The 22,310-nt window shown below is 40.9% G+C and overlaps 1 protein-coding gene across 1 annotated transcript in view; it reads left to right on the plus strand.

Annotated features, from left to right (window-relative positions):
- Window positions 1-22,310, plus strand: part of LOC124778072 (lysosomal alpha-mannosidase-like) — a 291,632-nt gene that overhangs the window by 234,799 nt on the left and 34,523 nt on the right. Inside the window, exons 13-14 of the mRNA XM_047253619.1 lie at window positions 7,928-8,001; window positions 10,025-10,147. Coding sequence (XP_047109575.1) covers window positions 7,928-8,001; window positions 10,025-10,147 — 197 coding nt within the window. The remainder of the gene's footprint in view (window positions 1-7,927; window positions 8,002-10,024; window positions 10,148-22,310) is intronic.

Consider the following 22,310-nt stretch of genomic DNA (forward strand, 5'->3'; position numbering starts at 1 on the left):
TAACTATATAGGGGTTAATGTTGGCAATGATACTTTTCGCAAAAGATCTGAAAAATAAGTTAAAACTGAAAACTGACGTGGCTTGAATCTGTTGTTGCAATGAAAACAGTGCCGCCAAGCTCTGATCTAGAGCCAACGCAAACTGGGACACTGAGTGGTGTACTGTGGTGTTCAGCAATGAATCTCACCTCTGTTTGTGGTTGTCAGCCAATGACAACACTAACATGATGACATAGTGGAAGCTCACAGGAAGGTGCAATTCTTGAGATTCTTGCCTCCCTGACTTCTGGCATCACAGTACAGTATGGGGAGCTGTTGGATATGACAACAGGACTAATTTGGCAATTGCTGAATGGAGGCCAAGTGGTTACCAGTATGCAAACCCTTTTGTCATACCATTCATGAAGGGATACTAAATGGCATACTCTAATATGGTAATGAGAGACCCAATATTGCACTGTTGCTTCCTTGAGGAACGTAGGGATACTTGACTGGCCCACCCACTTCCCTGATATGTCACCCACAGATCATGCCTGCAATACAGTGGGAAGACATATACATTCATAACAAACTCATCCAGCAATCTTTATGAAAGTACACAGTATGTGTTTCAGGCATGGCAAGATATTTCTCTTATGCCACAACAAATAAAAGATGTTAGGTTAACAGATGACTTGGTGTGAAGTAGGCACTTACATTAAGGCAAGGAATGTTCAAAGTTGAACAGTTATTTATAGGTCAAAATGTATGGATATTATTATTAATCATTTCAAAATCACTTGGAGGAAGGTTCAGTACAGAACAGAAAAGTTCAAAACTAGTCACAATTAATTCAAAATGTCAGTGCACATCAGATGGAGAAAAAAAGAGTAATATAACTGAATACGGCTTTAGACCCTTTTAACAATTCAATATTGGAATTCCACAGCACCCACATGAGTCCACCTAACTTTTCTAAATTCCAGACTAATGCTTTACAGTACTTCCACCAGTGTGCGCACACTGATACACAAAGGTCTGGTCCAGACTTCAATTGTGCACAACCAGTCATCTATCGATCTTCCAGTTGCTCATTGTCTCAGACATTCCTAATGTCTTGGAATCTACTGAGAGCTTTTTTGGTACATCTACCATCCATTCACACAGCTACATGTCCTGCCAGCCTCCACTTCATTTTAATTACCTCAAATCAAATCTTCACTAACACATAACGTGCCTCATACAACCAACAATTACGACACAGCTGACATTATGTACTAACACTACACAGGGTGATCAAAAAAGTTTAGAAACTGGTTTGGCACATCGAACATACAACAAGGAGCAGTAATCACATAGGAACTGAGGAACGCAGAGGCCATCTGGCATTACTAAAAGGGAATTGCAGTTATTCATTCACACACTACTAATGGAAACCGACTACAGTAGGTGCTCAATGTGTTGTCCAGATGCATCAAGACATACATCAGGCTGATGCTGCATTGAACATCACACTCTCTCAAAGAGACCTGGTGTATTTTGAAGACATTCTGCAGCTGCAACAATCCTGCCCACTAGGTCCTCCAGTGATGTAATGGGTGTTTCATGCACAAAGCCCTTCACATACACCCCTACCCCACATACACAGAAACAAATTGATTGAGGACAGATTTTGAGTTCATGGTGACCATGTGAATAGCCCATAGGGACCTATTCCTTCACTTGTCTGCTGAAATGTGCAGGGGTTCTGTCTTGTTGAAATTGAATGTGCTGATGGCCAGGGATTGGAACACAACTGAGCATGTCTGGTAGAAGCTCTTGCAGGAGTACAAGATACATGTGCCCATCAAGTTGGCCCAAGAGAATACATGATCCAATTAAACAGATTTCGATGATGCCAGCCCACATGTTAAGGGTAGATTTGCATTGTCAGGCATGCAAACGTGCAGCATGTATATTCACATCTGCCAACATATGCTGATTGGGAACGTTCATCATACTCTCAAGTGAGAAGGCAGCCACATCGTTGAAGAGGACACTCACAGTGAAGCTTTGGTCTGCAGCAGATTTCTGCAGAAACCACTCCACAAATCCCATGCACTTGCTGTAGTCCTCTGGTTGCAACGCCTGGACTCATTGGAAATGAAACAGATGCAGTTCTTCATCAAGTACAATGCACAAGACAGATGGTTGGAGGATATCAGTGGCATTGGAAACACCTCGTATACTTGTTGATGACATATACTGCACCCTTTTGAGAATGCTTTCTTCTGTGACAACTGTCTGTAATGTTCATTGGCAACCAACATCCAGCTTGTGCACACCGAACAAACCAGTTTTGCACAATTGGCGATGCAGGGTGGCAAATAATGTGTGACACAATACTATATCACAGCTTCTCATCCATTGCAATTGGACATGCCAAAAATCAAATGCATCTCAGCCATTTCATGGTACTTGTAGCTAGCCACATTACTCCCCCAACACTTCCATGGTGTGAATAGTGTCACACTGTGCATTCTGTCTGTCTTAGTAAGGCATTGCCCTCTTGTGACCATAGAGCCCTCTCGTGTCATTTGCAACCCCCAGTTCCTATGTCATTACTGATCCTTGTTGTATGCTCAGTGTACCATGTCAGTTTGTAAATGTTTTTTTAAATCATCATGTATATAAGCTAACAAAATTAATCTAAGGTCATGATACACAAATTGTTACCCCCAATCTTACCAATTTCATCTAAAGTTCTGCTGCCCACTCAATCTACAGAACATCTTCATCCGTTCCTACTCCAGTCCTGCTCTCAGTGCCGTGTCCCACAGGTCATTCCCTTGTGGATGACATGCACAAGACCTGTCCCATACACCCATCCACTACCTCATAATGTACCCCATTCACAGGCATTTCCTGCCTTGTAAAAGGCAGAGCTACATGTGAAATGAGTCATGCAGTATATCAACTATGCTGCAATTACTGTGCAGCTTTTTGTGTGGACATTACAGGTAACCAACTGTGTACTCACATCTGTACATGATGCAAAGCAGGATGCCTGACATCAGAGTTAAATAAAGAAAATTTGGTCTGTATTCTTGATGCTCGGAATACAGAAAGGGCTCGCCCTGGGGGCGAAGTAAAGGCTGACTGCCACTCTAGACAGGGCCAGGACTGAATGGTAGGAGCTGCCCACTCTGTCTAAAGTCTGAATTGTGAGATAGCATCTGCTCTGTCTCGAAGTTAGAAACTGAGAGAGAGAGAGAGAGAGAGAGAGATGTCACAGCACACTGCCCACCAGGATCCTCGAGCGACCAGACATGAGTTGGCTCACATATTCCTTATTGGCTAAGATGTGGCATAACTCTGTGGTTGTCAGGCACCTAGGCACAGTAGAAACTGGTGCTGGGAGTGTATTTGGCAGATTTGATGGAAATACAGAGCTTGAAATAAATTTTTTAAATAAAAATCATAAACATTTCCAGACTGGCTGGCCATTCTGTAGACGTCAATGGATCACCTCCAAATTGTGGCAAACACAAACTTTGCCATCCAGTTGCTGAATATGCTGCAAGTAGCAACACCAATGACTTCAACAGCTGCTTTGTTATGCATGTTAATATTCTTGTCAGTTTGCTTTCTCTTGGTAGTATAAATCTGAGATACCATTCCTCATTTGCTCTGTGCAAAATCTCCGTGAAATGTGTTTTATTCATCTCATAAAGTACATAATTTCAGAACATATGTCTGATGTACAGGAGACATGTCCAGGTTACAATCCACTTACTTGAAATTTTGTCACACTTTCAATATTACCTGGTGAAGAATTTACTTATTTAAAATTTTGACAAACTTACAATATTTACAATCACTCTAATTATCCTAAACTTTTATTCCATTTTAGGGATCCAGCTCAAAGTGTCACTTTGTTGTTCATGAAATCTTCCCCCGAGTAGTAGCATCTTTCACTTAGAAAATCATATAATTTGCTTTTAAAAATATTTATCTTCTTATTCATTACATCACACCCTTTTATATTGTTTTGAATTTTCATGACCATATACTGAGATGTCTGAGCACACAATTGTAAGTGATGTGAGGTGAGCATAAAGACTTATGTCTTGTGGAGTGTTCAAAATGGCTTTTTGAAGGATAGGAAAATAATCATCTCAAAGATGTTTAAAGAGGGGACAGTTAATATTTTTAGGTCTTTAAATAATGGTCGAAGTGAGACCCTTGGTTGGCGTAGTGCACACGTTATGAATGATTCATTTTTGCAACTTTAAAATTCATGTAACATTTCATGAGTTTCCCAAAAAATTATCCCACACATAATAACAGATTCAAAGTAGCTAAAGTATGCCATTTTCCTGGTGTCTGTGGCAATGGCTAAAATTTCCATTGAAAAAGCAAGACTGTTTAATTTATTTGCTAGATGTTCTACAAATGACTTCCAACTCAAATTTCTGTCTAAGTTTATTCCTAGGAATCTGACTGAGTCAAGTTCTTTCATTTTCTGATTATTGTAAGTAATATGGATTTCTTCAGTTTTTGATTGTTTGGTTTTAAAGCTCATTATGTGGGCTTTTGAAATGTTTAGGCTTAAGCCATTTAGATTTAACTATGTTTCCAAGTTACTTACCATATTCATGATACTCTGTAGTATATTGTCAGAATTTTCATTTTCAATTAGGACAGAAGTATCATCTGCAAACAATATTAAATGAGTATTTATATTGAGAAGTAAGTTATTTATGTAAAACATGAATAAAACTGGTCCAAAAATTGAGCCTTGTGGAACCACCTATGATACAGTTTCCACTCTGAGAAGTAATCTCCTCCATTTGATGTGATTATTACCTTTTGTTTCCTCTCCATGAGATATGATTCAATTCGTTTCAAAGCAATATCCCTTATTCCATACCTGTTGAGTTTGAAAAGTACCAGGGCATGGTTTACAGATTCGAATGCTTTTGTAAGATCACAGAATATGCATGCAACTTTAGCTTTCCTATCTAACGATGAAGTAATTTTTTCAGTAAACTCATTTATCGCACCTACTGTGTTTTTAACTTGTAGGCAGCCAAATTAGTTACTTGAAATGATATCATACTGTGTGATGAAGCGTTGTATCTGTAAAGCTGCAATTTTTTCAAATGTTTTTGATATGACAGGCAGTATAGAAATGGGGCAAAAATTTCCTATATCATCTTCTGAAGGAACCTTTTGTAAACAATGGTTTTACTTCTGCATATTCCAACAGATCAGGAAAATAGCCTTCCTCAAATGATTTGTTTATTATGAGAGAGAGTGGATGAGCTATTATGTTCTAAACTTTTTTAATTACTTTGGTTTGTATCCCATCCCAACCTGCAGAGGCTTTGTGTTTTAAAGAGGGTATGACACTTTCAGCAACTTTTTTTGGGACTGTGTTGAATTTTTTAAGACATTCAGTGATATTGCCTTTCAACCCAAAACTATTTACTTCCTGCTCATAATTTGCTACATCTAAATAATATTTTGCTACATTTATGAAGTACTCATTGAAACTCTTAGATAGTTGAGCTGGATTTACAACAGATTTTTTCTTAAGTTTGATTTTTGAAATGTCTTGATTGTAATTTTTGGCACATAATTCAAACTTGACTACAGACCTACTGCCCTTGTTTTACTTGTTTGCCCTAGAATGGATTTATTTGCTATTCCTTTTGAAGCTTTCATAACTTTTTTAAAAATAGTTTTATATTTTCTAACATATTTTACAAAATCTGGATCTTTGTTGTACTTCAGTTGATTGTGTAGCTTCCTTTTCTTCTCACTGGAAATTTTTATTCCTGGTGTGATCCATTTTTCCTTACTTGATGTTTTATTGCAAAATGATCTTGGTGGGAAAGTTTCATTAAATATTTCAAGAAAACTTTTTAAGAATCACGATCCCCGAGATAACACTTAACTTTACTTAGTTTCTCATAGAATATTTCAATATTTGTTTTATTGAAACTTCTTCTGATCTAAGTTTTTCTTGCATTATGTTTATCAGTTTTTGGCAGTCAGATAAACAAAGCTGAGTGATCAGAAAGTCCTAAGTCTAGATAGAGTTTAAGTTCATTATCAAAGTAGTAATTTGTTACAGTGTTTTCATTTTATGACTTCTTACATACTATATGCTAGTTATAAATGTTTATTATGCACATACACCCTTCAAAGTTATTATTATTTTAAACATAAAATTATCTTTATTGTAAAGCACGGACGCATGATTACATACATGTGTAAAGCTAAGCCTAGTGAAAAAGATGAAACTTACGAGTTTGATGTTTTAAAAAAGACTTTGCTAGATGACTGTTTTCCTCATTTACGCCTCTTCTGTGCTGCAGAGACCCTCCACTTACACAAGCAGATGGTATTAGCCGGAGCTGCTTCTTCCTGCTCACTAACATACTGCAGCACTACCTCAATCGTCTTGAACGCTTCTGAATGTGGGAAGAGATTTCTACTGTCATCTTGTTTCATCCCTCTGCTTCACCATCCCCACAATATCATTGTCAGTTAGTTCAACAACTTCATCATTTGCCATCAATTCTGTAATGTCCTCTCACTGACATTCTCAGAACCTGGTACATTTTTTGAACAATCAAACAGCACTATTGTTCCCCTCTTTGACTTCGGTTTCACACATGGAGTCAAAGTTATGTCCAGCTTCATTGTCTAAATGAATTTTCCAAGGTTCCACAAGTTATATGTTCAGAATTTTTTCACACAGTTTGGCCAACCATTTATGACATCTAACAAATCACTCGTCTTCAGAATGGTTACACTATTATCAATCTCTGATACCAACAATCTGAGAAGACAGTGGAAATACATTTTTTTTATTATTTCAAGGATGCCCTATCCATCATCTGAGAAAGAGCAGTCACATTTGGTGGTAAAAATAATGTTTTCACATCTCTGTCTGTGAGTACATTGCTGGTAAGATGCAAAGGTGTGTTATCAAGACACAGCAGGACTTTCTTGGCAAACTGTTGTCTTTCACATATTTCCCTACAGCTGGTGCAAATTCATTTTGGAACCAGGTTTTAAAGATTTGTCAATTCATCCATGGTTTCTTTTGATGAGTGTAATGTAGGGGCAATGATCCATGATTTTTCAGGTTTTTGAAAATTCTAGGTCTCTGTGATTTCCCTGTTAATGTAAGCATAAGCTTGTGTGTGCCACTTGCATTACTGCAAGCTTACACAGTAAATTGTTCTTTATTATTCTTATATCTAGCTGCCACAGATTCATTTCTTGAAGCAAGCATTTTCGAAGGGAGCATATTGTAATTTTAACCATTCTCATTGCAGTTGTACAACTTTTCACCACTAGTTCACTTCTTGTCAATTAACTTCGAAAGATAGTCTTTAAACAATGGCAGAGCCTCACTGTCAGCGACCAAGTGAGGTGGCGCAGTGGCTAGCACAGTGGACTCGCATTCGGGAGGATGACGGTTCAATCCCGCATCCGGCCATCCTGATTTAGGTTTTCCATGATTTCCCTAAATCGCTCCAGGCAAATACCGAGATTGTTCCTTTGAAAGGGCATGGCCGATTTCCTTCCCTGTCCTTCCCTAATCCGATGAGACCGATGACCTCACTGTCTGGTCTCCTTCCCTAAAAAAAAACAACAAAAAAACAACCCTCACTGGCAGCGGATAGAGCCTCTCCACTAATGAGAAACTGGTGAAACTGACAGTATATTCTGAACCTTCTTCTATTTACTGCTGAAACTGCAATGCTTTTCCTTGCAATACTGGCCCAGCAATGGGCAAACCTTTTCCTCTTAAATGTTCACCCAACAAAAATAAAGCCACCTCAACTTACTTATGCTTACCTTTCAACATTGTCTTTCTTACTTTTATTCCACTTCCACTAACTTTGGTAGCACACCACTTTTCAATTTCTGCTCGATTTTTTTCCAGTCTCCAACAGTACTTTTTCCTATCCGTAACACCAAAGCAGTAGTTTTGGCTGCTACTCCAGAATCAGTAACATAATAGCACACTGTTTCTGACCCACAGTCCCTACAAGTTTTTTTTATCAGCTCTTTCAGACTCTTCAATGAAAACACAAAGAAGTGTATGCACTGTAGGTGTCTGATATGCCACTAAAGAAAGAAAGACAACAGGGTTGCCAGCAGAGCTGCTCTCTAGGCGTGTTCATTCTCTCTTAGGGCTAGAAGAGGGCTTCTTGGAATTGCTTGTTGAAGAGTGGTTCCAGTAATTTATTCAATGTTAACGCCACAGCATGTATGTTATAAGCGTGACTTCAAATACAAAACATTTTGAACAGCCTCACAGCATTGTAACCAGTACTCACTTTCGAAAGTTTTGGAAACTCTGGAAAATTACAAAACGGGGAATGAATTAATCTCATTTTATCTTGGAAAAGTACTGTTATGATATTAATTAAGTAGGCTGGATAGTACAGATATAGTACATATATATGATGAAGTGGTCCAGTAGGTTTGCAATGCCTGATGTTCTTCTTCGTTCTATGAACATGAATGTGCTCATTGTGTTTGATGGCTGTGATAGAAGACGGTGTGTGTGGACTGCAGCCTGTGAATCACATAAACACACTGCTGCATCGTCCATCACTCAGCCTGTTTTGGTAGGTGGTTCACTCTAGCGGCCACCCTCAGACTGTTATCACATAACACCTCTGTTAATTTGCATTACTTGTTTGCTAAAACTTACAGTTCTTTTTGTAAATAGCATAGGATATAACAATCAGTGTCATCGTGGTAATGGTAGAATGTGTTGGGTGTCCGCATATGGAAAGGAGCCAGCTGCTGAAAGCTAGTGAACACTATTTTGTGTTACATGCATCTATGCAGCACCACATTATCAGTCTGCTATAGGTGAGGGGTTGCCCCTTATTGTACATGTCAGAGACAATTATTAGACAGCAGTGGTATACATAAAATTTCATGTTATGTCTTGCCCATGATAACTTTGATATTCATCACTCATGGTGAGCCATGACCAACAGACTAGCTGAACACGATTATAGGTGCAAATTACTGAAGTCTGACTCTTCGTCTAAAGAGTGTGTACTACGCAAATCTCACAGCTACCAGACATAGCCCATAGTCCCCTCACATGCAACCGAAATGCAGTGTCATGACTGAACTGTCATGATTGACAGGCTTTTGGCTAGTGCTGTATGCTGGAGCAGTACTGGGGCACGAGGGAGGAAGGCAGTGTTATTGTTCTCTACATTTTATGGGACATCTGCATCCTCCCCTCTACCACTGGCTTTTCTCAACCGCACAGTTGGGAGTTATCCTTAGAACATATTCTCCATTCCTGAAATCATCCAGGCCTCAGTCTATGATAATCTACTATCCCCACAACCTCCACCAAAAGGTTTCTGCCTCGTCTGTCCTATCACTTCCTCCCAATTCACGTCCACTCACCCTCACTGTGTGCAGCTCTCTGCCGACACACCCATCAGTCTTTTCCTCTTCTCTGTTCCTCTCCTTTTTCTCTCCTCAAGCCCCTCCCCCCCCCCCCTCCCTCCCCGCCCCCCATCCATCACAGTCTCCTGACTGTGCAGCAGACATCCTTGTCCTGCCACTGTCTAGTCCCTTAATCCCCACATGCTCTGCCAGGCAGAGCTCATATCTCTCCCCTCACCGAAAACCTACTATGCCTTCATCTTCCCCACCCACTCCAGATTGCTGCATCTGTTCAGTGTAGTTTCATAGTGGCCAGAGATGGGGATCATGCATGCATAATGTGTGTGTGTGTGTGTCTTTTTCTTTTCTGAGGAAGGCTTCGGCCAAAAGCTCAATGTGTAACACACTTTTCATTGTGCCTGCCTGCAACTCAATGTAACATCTTTACGGTGAGTGGCAATCTATCTTTTTCATAACACTGTTGATATTCCAGCCTGGACTTTCCATTGTTTGATTTTTTTCTTGGAGTTTTCTTTCAGCGAAAATCATGTCAGCTATGTCTGGACATATGGAAAACACTGTTTCATAAATTTTAATGTTTTTATTTTTATTTTGTTACAGGAGAAATTGTAGATGAAGTTCATCAGATCTTCACAGATTGGATAAGCCAAGTTGTTAGGGTTTATAAAGATGATAACCATTTTGAATTAGAGTGGTTAGCTGGACCAATTCCCGTCAAGTAAGTGAATGGCTTTAGTGTTGCAATTTTGCTATTGTCACTGTTTCTTCCAGAATAAACATGCACGTCTAGTTGGAAATATAAATGACTTGGTAGTGGAAAGAAAAATAGAAAATTTTTGAGGCTTTTGCACTCACCTGTTGACGTATTTCCTGTTGGCTTTTGTCTCAAGATTTTTGGTTGACGGGTGTTCAATGATTTTCGTGATGTTTCACCAGCACAAGTGGCTGGCATTGCCAAAGATTCACTCTCCACTGATGGTGACCATCAGCAAAATGTCATAAAAAATCATTAAAGAAATGTCATCCAAAGATTCTGAGAAAAAAGCAAACAGACAATGTGACAAACCATAAAATACTACAGATAAATACCTTGTTAACTAATCATAAAATACGGTAGATAAATATCTTGTGAAATATCTATAAACTCATTTATCTAGAAGCCAAAGTTGTTGATTCATTCACTCATTCATTCAGTTAAGTTTTGTGAATCACATAATGAAGGAAAGCCTTAAGGGATAGGGAATGAATCAAATTATATATTAAAAGGCAGTTGTAAGTACATTACAAACAAATTATTATGAGTTCTAATCTACTCACACTGATAACTATGGGAATTACTTATAAATTACTTCATACACGTATATTTTCAATATGAAAAAAACAGCTACTGTGACAAATACCAACACCACTCTTCCTACTCTATCAGCTGCTGATTTTCCATCTAATGCGTCAAACAAATTAACTTGACAAAGACTACTATCAGATGTCAATATACTGGCAAAGTCAAGGTCTGTTAAATGGAGTTATGCATAATTTACATTCACAAGTACAAATATTCTGATAGATAGAGGGGTTGGCTAATCACATGTTCCTTTGCATTCTTTTTGAACATCTAGTCATTTTCAGTTTCTTACCTTATGTCTACCGTCAGCCTTTTATAGACTTTGGCACCAAAGTATAAACCTCAAAAGTGGATACTAGATGTTGTTGTTGTTGTGGTCTTTAGTCCAGAGACTAATTTGAGGCAGCTCTCCATGCTACTCTATCCTGTGCAAGCTTCTTCATCTCCCAGTACCCACTGCAACCTACATCCTTCTGAATCTGCTTAGTGTATTCATCTCTTCGTCTCCCTCTATGATTTTTACCCTCCACACTGCCCTACAATACTAAATTGTTGATCCCTTTATGCCTCAGAACATGTCCTACCAACCGATCCCTCCTTCTTGTCCTATTGTGCCACAAATTTCTCTTCTCCCCAATTCTATTCAGTACCTCGTCGTTAGTTATGTGATCTATCCATCTAATCTTCAGCATTCTTCGCTAGCATCACATTTCAAAAGCTTCTAGCCTCTTCTTCTCTAAATTATTTATTGTCCATGTTTCACTTCCATATATGGCTACACTCCATACAAATACTTTCACAAACAACTTCCTGACACTTAAAGGTATACTCAATGTTAACAACTTTCTCTTCCTCAGAATCACTTTCCTTGCCATTGCCAGTCTACATTTTATATCCTCTCTACTTTGAATATCATCAGTTATTTTGCTCCCCAAATAGCAAAACTCATCAACTACTTTAAGTGTCTCATTTCCTACTCTAATTCCTGCAGCATCACTTGGTTTAATTCGACAACATTCCATTATCTTTGTCTTGCTTTTGTTGATGTTCATCTTATATCCTTCTTAAGACACTGTCCATTCCATTTAACTGCTGTTCCAGGTCCTTTGCTGTCTGACAGAATTACAATGCCATCAGCAAACCTCAAAGTTTTTATTCCTTCTCCATGGATTTTAATTCCTACTCCGAATTTTTCTTTTGTTTCCTTTTCTGCTTGCTCAATACACAGATTGAATAACACTGGTGATATGCTCCAACCCTGTCTCACTCCCTTCCCAACCACTGCTTCCCTTTCATGCCCCCTGACTCTTATAACTGCCATCTGGTTTCTGTACAAATTGTAAAGAGCCTTTCACTCCCTGTATTTTACCCCTACCACCTTCAGAATTTGAAAGAGAGTATTCCAGTCAACATTGTCAAAAGCTTTCTCTAAGTCTACAAATGCTAGAAACATAGGTTTGCCTTTCCTTAATCTATCTTCTAAGATAAGTCATAGGGTCAGTATTGCCTCACATGTTCCAACATTTCTATGGAATCCAAACTGATCTTCCCCAAGATCAGCCTCTACCAGTTTTTCCATTTGTCTTTAAAGAATTTGTGTTAATATTTTGTAGGTGTGACTTATTAAACTGATAGTTCAGTAATTTTCACATGTCAATACCTGCTTTCTTTGGGATTGGAATTATTATATTCGTCTTGAAGTCTCAGGGTATTTCGCCCGTCTGATACATCTTGCTCATGAGATGGTAGAGTTTTGTCAGGGCTGGCTCTCCCAAGGCTATCAGTAGTTCTAATGGAATGTTGTCCACTCCTGGGGCCTCGTTTTGACTTAGGTCTTTCAGTACTCTGTCAAACCTTTCACGCAGTATCATATCTCCCATTTCATCTTCATCTACATCCTCTTCCATTTCCATAATATTGCCCTCCAGTATATCGCCCTTGTATAGACCCTCTATATACTCCTTCCACCTTTCTGCTTTCCCTTCTTTGCTTAGAACTGGTTTTCCATCTGAGTTCTTGATATTCATACAAGTGGTTCTCTTTTCTCCAAAGGTCTCTTTAATTTTCCTGTAGGCAGTATCTATCTTACCCCTGGTGATATATGCCTCGACATCCTTACATTTGTCCTCTATCCATCCCTGCTTAGCCATTTTGCCCTTCCTGTCGATCTCATTTTTGAGACATTTGTATTCCTTTTTGCCTGCTTCATTTATTGCATTTTTATATTTTCTCCTTTCATCAATCAAATTCAATATATCTTCTGTTACCCGCGGATTTCTACTAGCTCTCGTCTTTTTACCTACTTGATCCTCTGCTGCCTTCAGTATTTCATCTCTTAAAGCTACCCATTCTTCTTCTTCTTCTTCTTCTGTATTTCTTTCCGTCATTCCTGTCAATCGTTCCCTAATGCTCTCAGTGAAACTATCGACAAACTCTGGTTTAGTCAGTTTATCCAGGTCCCATCTCCTTAAATTCCCACCTTTTTGCAGTTTCTTCAGTTTTAGTCTAAAGTTCACAACCAATGAATAGAGGTCAGAGTCCACATCTGCCCCTGGAAATATCTTACAATTTAAAACCAGGTTCCTAAATCTCTGTCTTACTATTACATAATCCATCTGAAACCTTCCACTGTCTCTATGCCTCTTCCACGTATACAACGTTCTTTCGTGATTCTTAAGTCAAGTATCAGCTATGATTAAGTTATGCTCTGTGCAAAACTCCACTAGGCGGCTTCCTCTTTCATTCCTTACCCCCATTCCATATTTACCTACTACGTTTTCTTCTCTTCCTTTTCCTATTATTAAATTCCAGTCATTCATGACTATTAAATTGTTTCTCCCTTCAACATCTGAATAATTTCTTTTATCTCATCATATAGTTCACCAATCTCTTTGCCATTTGCAGAACTAATTGGCATATAAACTTGTACTACTGTAGTAGGCATGGGCTTCATTTCTGTCTTGGCTACAATAATGCGTTCACTGTGCTGTTCGTAGTAGCTTAGCTGCACTCCTGTTTTTTTATTAATTATTAAACCTACTCCTGCATTACCCCTACTTGATTTTGTATTGATAACCCTGTATTCACCTGACCAGAAGTCATGTTCCTCCTGCCACCGAATGTCACTAACTCCCACTACATCTATCTTTAACCTATCCATTTCCCTTTTTAAATTTTTCTAACCTGCTTGCCCTATTAAAGGATCTGACATTCCACGCTCCGATATGTAGAACACCAGTTTTCTTTCTCCTGATAACTATGTCCTCCTGAGTAGTCCCTGCACAGGGATCTGAATGGGGGACTATTTTACCTCCGGAATATTTTACCCAAGAGGACGCCATCATCATTTAACCATACAGTAAACCTGTATGCCCTCAGGAAAAATTACGGCTGTAGTTTCCCCTTGCTTTCAGCCATTCGCAGCACCAGCACAACAGGGCCATTTTGGTTAATGTTACAAGGCCAAAGTCAGTTGAACAGAAGCGTTTGCCCTATCTCCATTTCACTTTCATAATTGTATAACACAAACAGAAATTCCTGAATGGAGTGTTTTACAAGAAAGGGAAAGGAAACCGTCACCCCAAGATATTTTGTTTGCTGAGGTCACAAGTTTTATTCTCCAACATTACAGATATCTCTAATACATTATTGCATTCAGGACTAAGAGACTTTCCAGTAGAATAACTGCAGAGAAGGAATGCATAATAAGTAGTCAGTTTCTATGAAAGATCTTTAATCTGATCAGTTTCCATACTTCAGTATCAAGGAAAAATATGTTTAGGAATTACTCTTCTAGTCTCACAGATATAACATTAAATAAAATAATCATCTGTGTATGCAGAACAATATACTCCTGGGTATAGATGAACATACTGTAACTCCAAATATTATACAGGCATAAATAAGAGGGTAAGTAAACTATTATCTGCAATTTAGTTATATTTTTTTAAATTTTGGTAGCACTGTTGTTTTACGTTGATGACACATTCTTTGTTTATTTGTCGTTTTATCTTTGTAATTTTCAAGCTGCTAGGTTAGTTTCTTTATCACTGCCGTGCTGTTAATCATGGCTGCTCTGCTGTCTATTTGCAACAAAGAAGAGCAACATTCAGTGATCTGTTTTTTGTGGTCAGAAGGGGTATCAGGGGCCAAAATTCATTGAAGACTTTCGGTACAGTACGGGAACAGTGTTTTGCCACAATGGAGTGTCTACAAATGGATTGAAAAATTCCAAAATGGCCATGTAAGTGTTATGCACGATGAACGAGCCAGACGACCGTTTACTGCCACAAATGAAGAAACCATTGACTGTTCACGTGAAATGATTCTCTTAGACAGACAATTAACTATTGATGAAGTGGCACATTGTCTACAAATTAGTCATGGTTCTGCCTATGAAATCATCTACAACAGACTTGGGTTTCATAAAGTTTTTGCAAGATGGATCCCAAAACAGCTCACACATTTGCATAAACAAACGTGCTTGGACATCTGCAAAAAAACATTTGGATCACTATGGTAAAGAAGGGGACAACTTCTTAGACAGGATCATTACTGGTGATGAAACATAGATCCATCATTATGAGCCAGACAGTAAATAGCAGAGTATGGAATGGAAACATCCAAATTCGCCATGCAAGAAAAATTTCAAGACCCAACCATCCACAGGAAAACTGATGCTTATGGTTTTTTGGGATGCACAAGGTCCATACTGGAACATTATGGGGAAAGGGTCACAACAATAAACAGTGTATGTTACAGTGAGATGCTTACTGCCAGGCTAAATCCTGCAATTCGAAGCAAACACCGAGGATTGCTGTCAAAATGTGTTGTGATGTTGCACGACAATGCTCATCTGCATACTACTGCCCACAATGCTGAAACGCTCCAGAAACACAAATTTGAAGTACTGGATCATCCTCCATATAGTCTCAATCTTGCCCCTTCTGACTATCACTTGTTTGGTCCACTCAAACAGGCATTAAGAGGCCACCGATCTGCCTCGGACAAAGCAGTGAAAGAAGCAGTGCATTCCTGGCTCGCAGCTCAGTCAAGAATCTTCTTTTATGGGGGCATCAGGAAGCTTGTACAACAATGGACCAAGTGCTTGAAACGCAATGAGACTATGTCGAAAAATGTTCTTGTAAGTTCTTGTAAGTTTCCTGTCTGACTACAATAAAATTTTATAACTACTTTGTGGATAATAGTTCACTTACCCTCGTACATTGAAAGCAGCAGTAGATCTCAATTTTTTTGGTGCTCTATGCTTGTAAGGAAAGCAAAGAATAATTTGCATGACATTAGCTATGGAGGATAGTGATCTAACATGCTGTAAGCATGCAGATTTGTGTATTATGCGCATAAGGAAAACGGAGAAGAATTTGTGTGACATTGCCTGAGAAGGACAGTGAGATAACATGTGCCAAGGATGCAGATCAAGTGATTATAAACAGTGTTGTGACTCACCGATCTTTCAAAGTGCTGCCATGCAGTTATGTGCATCCTCTTCATGCGGTGCTGTCTGCTAGCCATGCAGCAGCAGTGCCACCTAAGCGGCCAGCCAGCCAGCGGCCGCTAGATTTGGACTCAGTTATGATTTTACTGTTAAAGTGTACACACGTCTTACTCTGTTTACTTGATCTGTGACTTTCATGTATTGTGTCTTCCTTGAAATATATTTGTTTAACTTGAATTTATTACAAACAGAATTAAGGCTAAGTCACATAATGAACTAAATCTAGGGAGCATAACACAAGAGAGAGAGAGAGTTAACCAGCACTCAAGTAAATATACAGGGCCTCCCAGAAATGTTGCAGTGAATTCTGGGGGGTTTTAGAGGGAACACTTCGAGGATAGGAACCATTGTCCGGAAAAGTCATCCGACGATGCTGCAGAGCATTGAAGTTATAAGTGCCGGAACCTGCCATCAGCTGCCACCTGTGGTAGCAAATGTGACTTTCTATGCTGACGGACCTTACACAGAACATCTCGCAATGTTGCTTGTTATTCAGTAATCGTGACTGATTGCCAGGACGACCAGTGGAGAAGATGGAGCTAGCTGTTGCGTAGAAAAGTCTTGTCCCCTGTGAATGTGATGCTCTGTTGCCTGTCTAGATGATGGTTTCAGACATGGGCATCCATCCACAGTTAACTTTTCTTCTGGAGCCCTGTAAGACTTCAGATGCTTTTCCAGTATACAGGAGAAAAGTAGACTGCAAATGGAAATGTGTGTCCAAAACCCTCATCCATCGAGCCAAGAGAGCATCACATTCATAGGGGACATGGCTTGTTAATGCAGCATCTAGCTCCACCGTCTCCACTGGCAATTGGCAATCAGTCATGATTACTGAATAACAAGCAACATTGTGAGACGTTCTGTGAATAACAAGTGACATTATGAGATGTTCTGCCTATGGTCCATCAGTGTACAAAGTCACATTTGGTTGCAAAGTGGTGGCATAGTGGCAGGCAACGGTGCCAATAATTTTGACACTCTGTAGCGTCATTGGATGACATTGCTAGACATGGTTTCCTATCCTAGATGTGTTCTTCAAGATACCCTCTAAAAGTCTTGGAAGTTTGTCACAATATTTCTGAGATGCTCTGTTTGTGGGGTAAAAAATGTCAGAAAAGCAGTCTCAAATGAAAAGAAAAAGTGTATGCAATAGGTGACACATGGCATTAATATGTATTCATTTGTGCAATTTCACATTCATTCATTCATTCATTCATTCAGTCATTCATTCATTCATCCATCCATCATGTTCCATAGATCCCATCAAGAAGGAGAACCTTCAGGGATCATGTGGAAAGAGTCGAGGATTACAATTAACAAAAGACAAGTACCTCTCAAAAAGACAATCAGCATACTGCTATAGAGTCAAGGATTACAATTAAAAAAAGATAAGTAACTCTCAAAAAGACAATCAGCATACTGCTTTCACAATAAACTACCACTATACACGCATATGCCAGCTAAATTTAATGCAGCAAATTAGAAAGAAAGGTGCTACTTCAAACCAACAACAATAACAACAACAGCAACAACAACCACCCTCAAGTATACAACTGTCAATGTGGCAAGCATAATTTAGAAAGTGGACTACACTTAATTTTTGTGTGGCATAAACTAAGCTATTTGTTGTGACTCGCCGATCATTCAAAGCGCCGCCGCGCAATTACGCGCGTCCTCTACGTGCGGCGCTGTCTGCCAGCCATGCAGCAGCTGCGCCACCTAAGCAGCCAGCCAAGCAGCGGCCGCTAGACTGGGACTCAGTGCTCATTCGATTGCTAACGTGTACACATGTCTTGCTTGTCAACTTACTCTGTGACTTATATGTGTTGTGTCGTTCTGAAATATATGTGTTAAACTTGACGTTACAATTGGTGACGAGGTAGTGGATTTTTCCTTTTCACCGTTGACCCACAGGTTTCCATGGCTACTGTCGAGCAACTATTGGAAAATCTCCTTGAACAACAAATGCTTCTAACAGCAGCAATTCGCGATTTCGTCGCGGCGTCAAATGCGGGGCGTTTCTCGTCGTTGGCTATACCTCCTTTTCCTCCATACGACGAGATGGCGGAAGACTGGTCTGATTATGAAAAACGTCTTTGACAGCACTTCTTGGCATTTCATGTCACGGACGAACAACCATGTAAGTCTCTGTTCCTTTCCTGGATTTCACCTCAAATGTATCGGTTGTTGTCGCAATTGGATCCTTTGAAGGATCCTGCATCTTTGTCCTTTGCTGAAATGTGCTCACTTCTGTCTGTCTATTTTCAAAAGCAAACGCATGTGGTAGCCTCTCGTGTTGCCTTTTATAGTTGTCAAAAACAGCCACATCAATCCTATCGCGCTTGGGCTGCTGAACTTCACGGCCTCAGTCGAAAGTGTCAATTTGTTACTGATGTTCACAAAGAATCCTATGCCGATTCCATGGTACGGGATGCTATTATCCGGTTGGCGCCCGACAAAGAAGTTCGGCAACGGGCCCTTCAGTTGGCAAATCCGACTCTAAATGAAGTTCTCTCCATTGCGCAGTCTTTTGAAATTTCTCGTGCCGCTGGGACGCAAATAGAGGCGTGGGGTGATGTCGGGGAAATACAACCACCTCTGTGCACTGTTGACGATGCGTGCGATGCGTCCCCTCCGGCCGATGTGGCCGCAGTGCGCTCCCATGCACAGCCTTGGTCTAACCGTAAACAACCCGCTAAGAAACTGCAGCAAAACCCCCGGCAACATCCTTCATGTCCGCGGTGTTTTACTAAACATTCACGCGAGGATTCTCCCCAATGTTGGGCTGTGTGTCACAATTGCAAAAAGAAAGGTCATGTGTCTTCCGTTTGCAAATCTGACTGCATACATGATGTTCATGAACATGACGCTGATTCTGATTCTGTGTTGTCTGTCAATTGCACTTCTTCCCTTTCAGGGAAGTTATTCCTCACTGTCCAAATCCTTGGTCGAGATGTTCGTATGCAGGTGGATACCGGTTCTGCTGCCACTATAATTAATTCTCAGACGTATCTTCAGTTGGGTTCTCCACTCCTGTCACCTGTCACTTGGCAATTACAGACATACAATAAACAGAAGATTTCTCTCTTGGGACAGTTTCATGCTGAGGTATCTTACAAATCCGTCGTTCGCACTGTTTCCATATTTGTGGTCGACCAGATCAATGCAGAAAATCTTTTTGGTTTCGATGCCTTTCGCGTTTTTGGGTTCTCCATAGATGACTCTGTCAATATTGTCTCTGATGCTATTCCTTATGCTCAACTGGATTCCTTGTCAACGACATTTTCGTCCCTTTTTTCTCGTGGGTTAGGCCGTGCAAACGACTTTGAAGCTCATATCATGCTCAAACCCACTGCTCGGCCTGTCTTGCCTCCTGTCACTTGCAGTGAGTGGTCCTCTCCTGTCGTTGTCGTTGCTAAGCCAAATGGTAATATTCGCCTCTGTGGCGATTTCAAAGCCACTGTAAATGCTCATGCCTCATCGACACTTACCCTATGCCCCATCCTGAAGAACTGTTCAGTAAACTTGCTGGAGGCCATTATTTTTCTAAAATTGACCTGTCAGAAGCTTATCATCAACTTCCTCTCGATGCTGCTTCCCGGCAGTTTCTGGTCCTTAACATGCCTTTCGGCCTCTATCAATACCAACGCTTGCCATTCAGGGTTGCTAGTGCCCCTGCTCTCTTTCAGCGATTCTTGGAACAATTATTGCTCCCTGTCCCTGGGTGTATCAATTACATGGATGACATTGTTGTCACTGGCTCCACCAATGAAGAACATCTTCAAAATCTTCGCACACTTTTTCATATCTTACAGACTGCCGGTCTTAAGTGTAATCTTCAGAAATCACAATTTTTTCAGGCATCTATCACGTACTTGGGGTTTCAACTCTCTCGGGATGGTATTTGTCCGCTTCAGCAAACTGTCGCTGCGATCGATGCCCTTCCTCACCCTACATCTGTTAAGGAACTGCAGGCCTTCTTGGGGAAAATAGCATACTATCACAAGTTTTTACCATCTACGGCTTCGGTGGCTCAGCCGTTGCATCACCTGTTGCATAAAAACGTGCCTTTTCACTGGTCCACGTCATGCGATGTGGCTTTCCAGAAATTGAAGACTATGCTGAAACAAGCCCCATGCCTGGCTACTTATCGACCTGGCTAACATCTTGTTCTTGCCACAGACGCCTCTCAATACGTGGTCGGTGCAGTCCTTGTGCACCGTTTTTCTGACGGTTCGGAGCAACCCATTGCTTATGCCTCCAAAACGCTCGCGGATGCCCAACAAAAGTATTCTCAAATTGAGAAAGAAGCTTTGGCCATTATTTATGCTCTTCATAAGTTTGGTGTTTTTCTCTATGGCTCAAAATTTCATCTTGTTACGGATCACAAACCACTTGTTTCCTTGTTTCATCCATCAACATCACTTCTCGACAAGGCTGCACACCGCCTCCAGCGTTGGGCTCTTTACTTGTCTCATTTCAATTATGAGATTCATTTCTGGCCAACGGCTCAACATGCAAATGCTGATGCTCTGTCTCGCCTTCCCATGGGTCCTGATCAGGCATTCGATAGGGACGAACTTTTGTGTTTCCACCTGGATGTTGCCGAGCAGTGGACGAGTTCCCCATCACTGGGGACAGGCTGGCGGCTGCTACGGGTTCTGACCCTACCCTCTCCCGGGTTTTACGCTGTATTCAGAAGGGTTGGCCAGATCGCCCGTCCGCTAAGACTTCTGATCCGTTGCGGAACTACTACGCTTTGCGCTACCGCCTCAAGGCTAGGGATGTGTGCTCCCTGCCGCCGTTGGATAAGCAGCTGCAGCAGCAAGTCGTATACTCCTAGCTCACTCATTTGTTACATAGTTTAATTCTTAATTTCTTTGCATGTTTTTGGTACTTGCATTGTTTAATTCATAAATTTTGGGCGTATTATAGTATTTGAGAGTTGTAGCATCGCATTTTAGTTCCTGAATAGTGTAAAATCGCGTAGTCTCCTTCCGCCGCCGAGCAGTGTGTCGGCAGTGCGCAAGTAGCAGCATTACTGCATTTACTAGGCAATCTTGTATTTTAATAACTGTTTAAATTTTGTGTCAATTTGTTTGCGCTCTCTGTAGATTAGTTCAGACATTCTTTGCACAACAGTTTTTGGCATGGATAGGGACTGCAACTGCTGTTTTCAGATGCAGGCTGAGTTGGCATCCCTTCGCTCCCAACTTCAGGCAGTGTTGGCTTCGGTCACACAGCTTGAGGCTGTTGCCAATGGGTATCACTGTGGGGGTCTGGATGGGGGTTTGTCGGGGATGGCCAGCTCGTCCCACGCATCCCCCGATCAGACTACGACTGTGGTTGCCCGGGATACTGCCCGCATTGAGGCTGATCCCTCACCTGTGGTAGAGTGGGAGGTCGTCTCAAGGTGTGGCAGGGGGCGAAAGACATTCCGGAGGGCTGAACGGAAGGCCTCTCCAGTTTGTCTGACGAACTGGTTTCAGGCTCTGTCTCAGGCTGATACTGATCTTCGGCCTGACATGGCTGCTTGTCCTGTTCCAGAGGTTGCCTCTCAGTCTGCAAGATCCAGGCAGTCGCAGAGGGTGGGCTTACTGGTAGTTGGGAGCTCCAACGTCAGGCGCGTAATGGGGCCCCTTAGGGATATGGCAGCAAGAGAGGGGAAGAAAACCAATGTGCACTCCATGTGCATACCGGGGGGAGTCATTCCAGATGTGGAAAGGGTCCTTCTGGATGCCATGAAGGGTACGGGGTGCACCCATCTGCAGGTTGGTCACTCATGTCAGCACCAATGATGTGTGTCACTATGGATCGGAGGAAATCCTCTATGGCTTCCAGCGGCTATCTGATTTGGTGAAGACTGCCGGTCTCGCTAGTGGGATGAAAGCAAAGCTCACCATCTGCAGCATCATCAACAGGACTGACTGTGGACCTTTGGCACAGAGCCAAGTGGAGGGTCTGAATCAGAGGCTGAGACGGTTCTGCGACCGTGTGGGCTGCAGATTCCTCGACTTGCGCCAT

This window comes from Schistocerca piceifrons, chromosome 1 (assembly GCF_021461385.2).
Source record: "Schistocerca piceifrons isolate TAMUIC-IGC-003096 chromosome 1, iqSchPice1.1, whole genome shotgun sequence".
NCBI lineage: Eukaryota > Metazoa > Arthropoda > Insecta > Orthoptera > Acrididae > Schistocerca > Schistocerca piceifrons.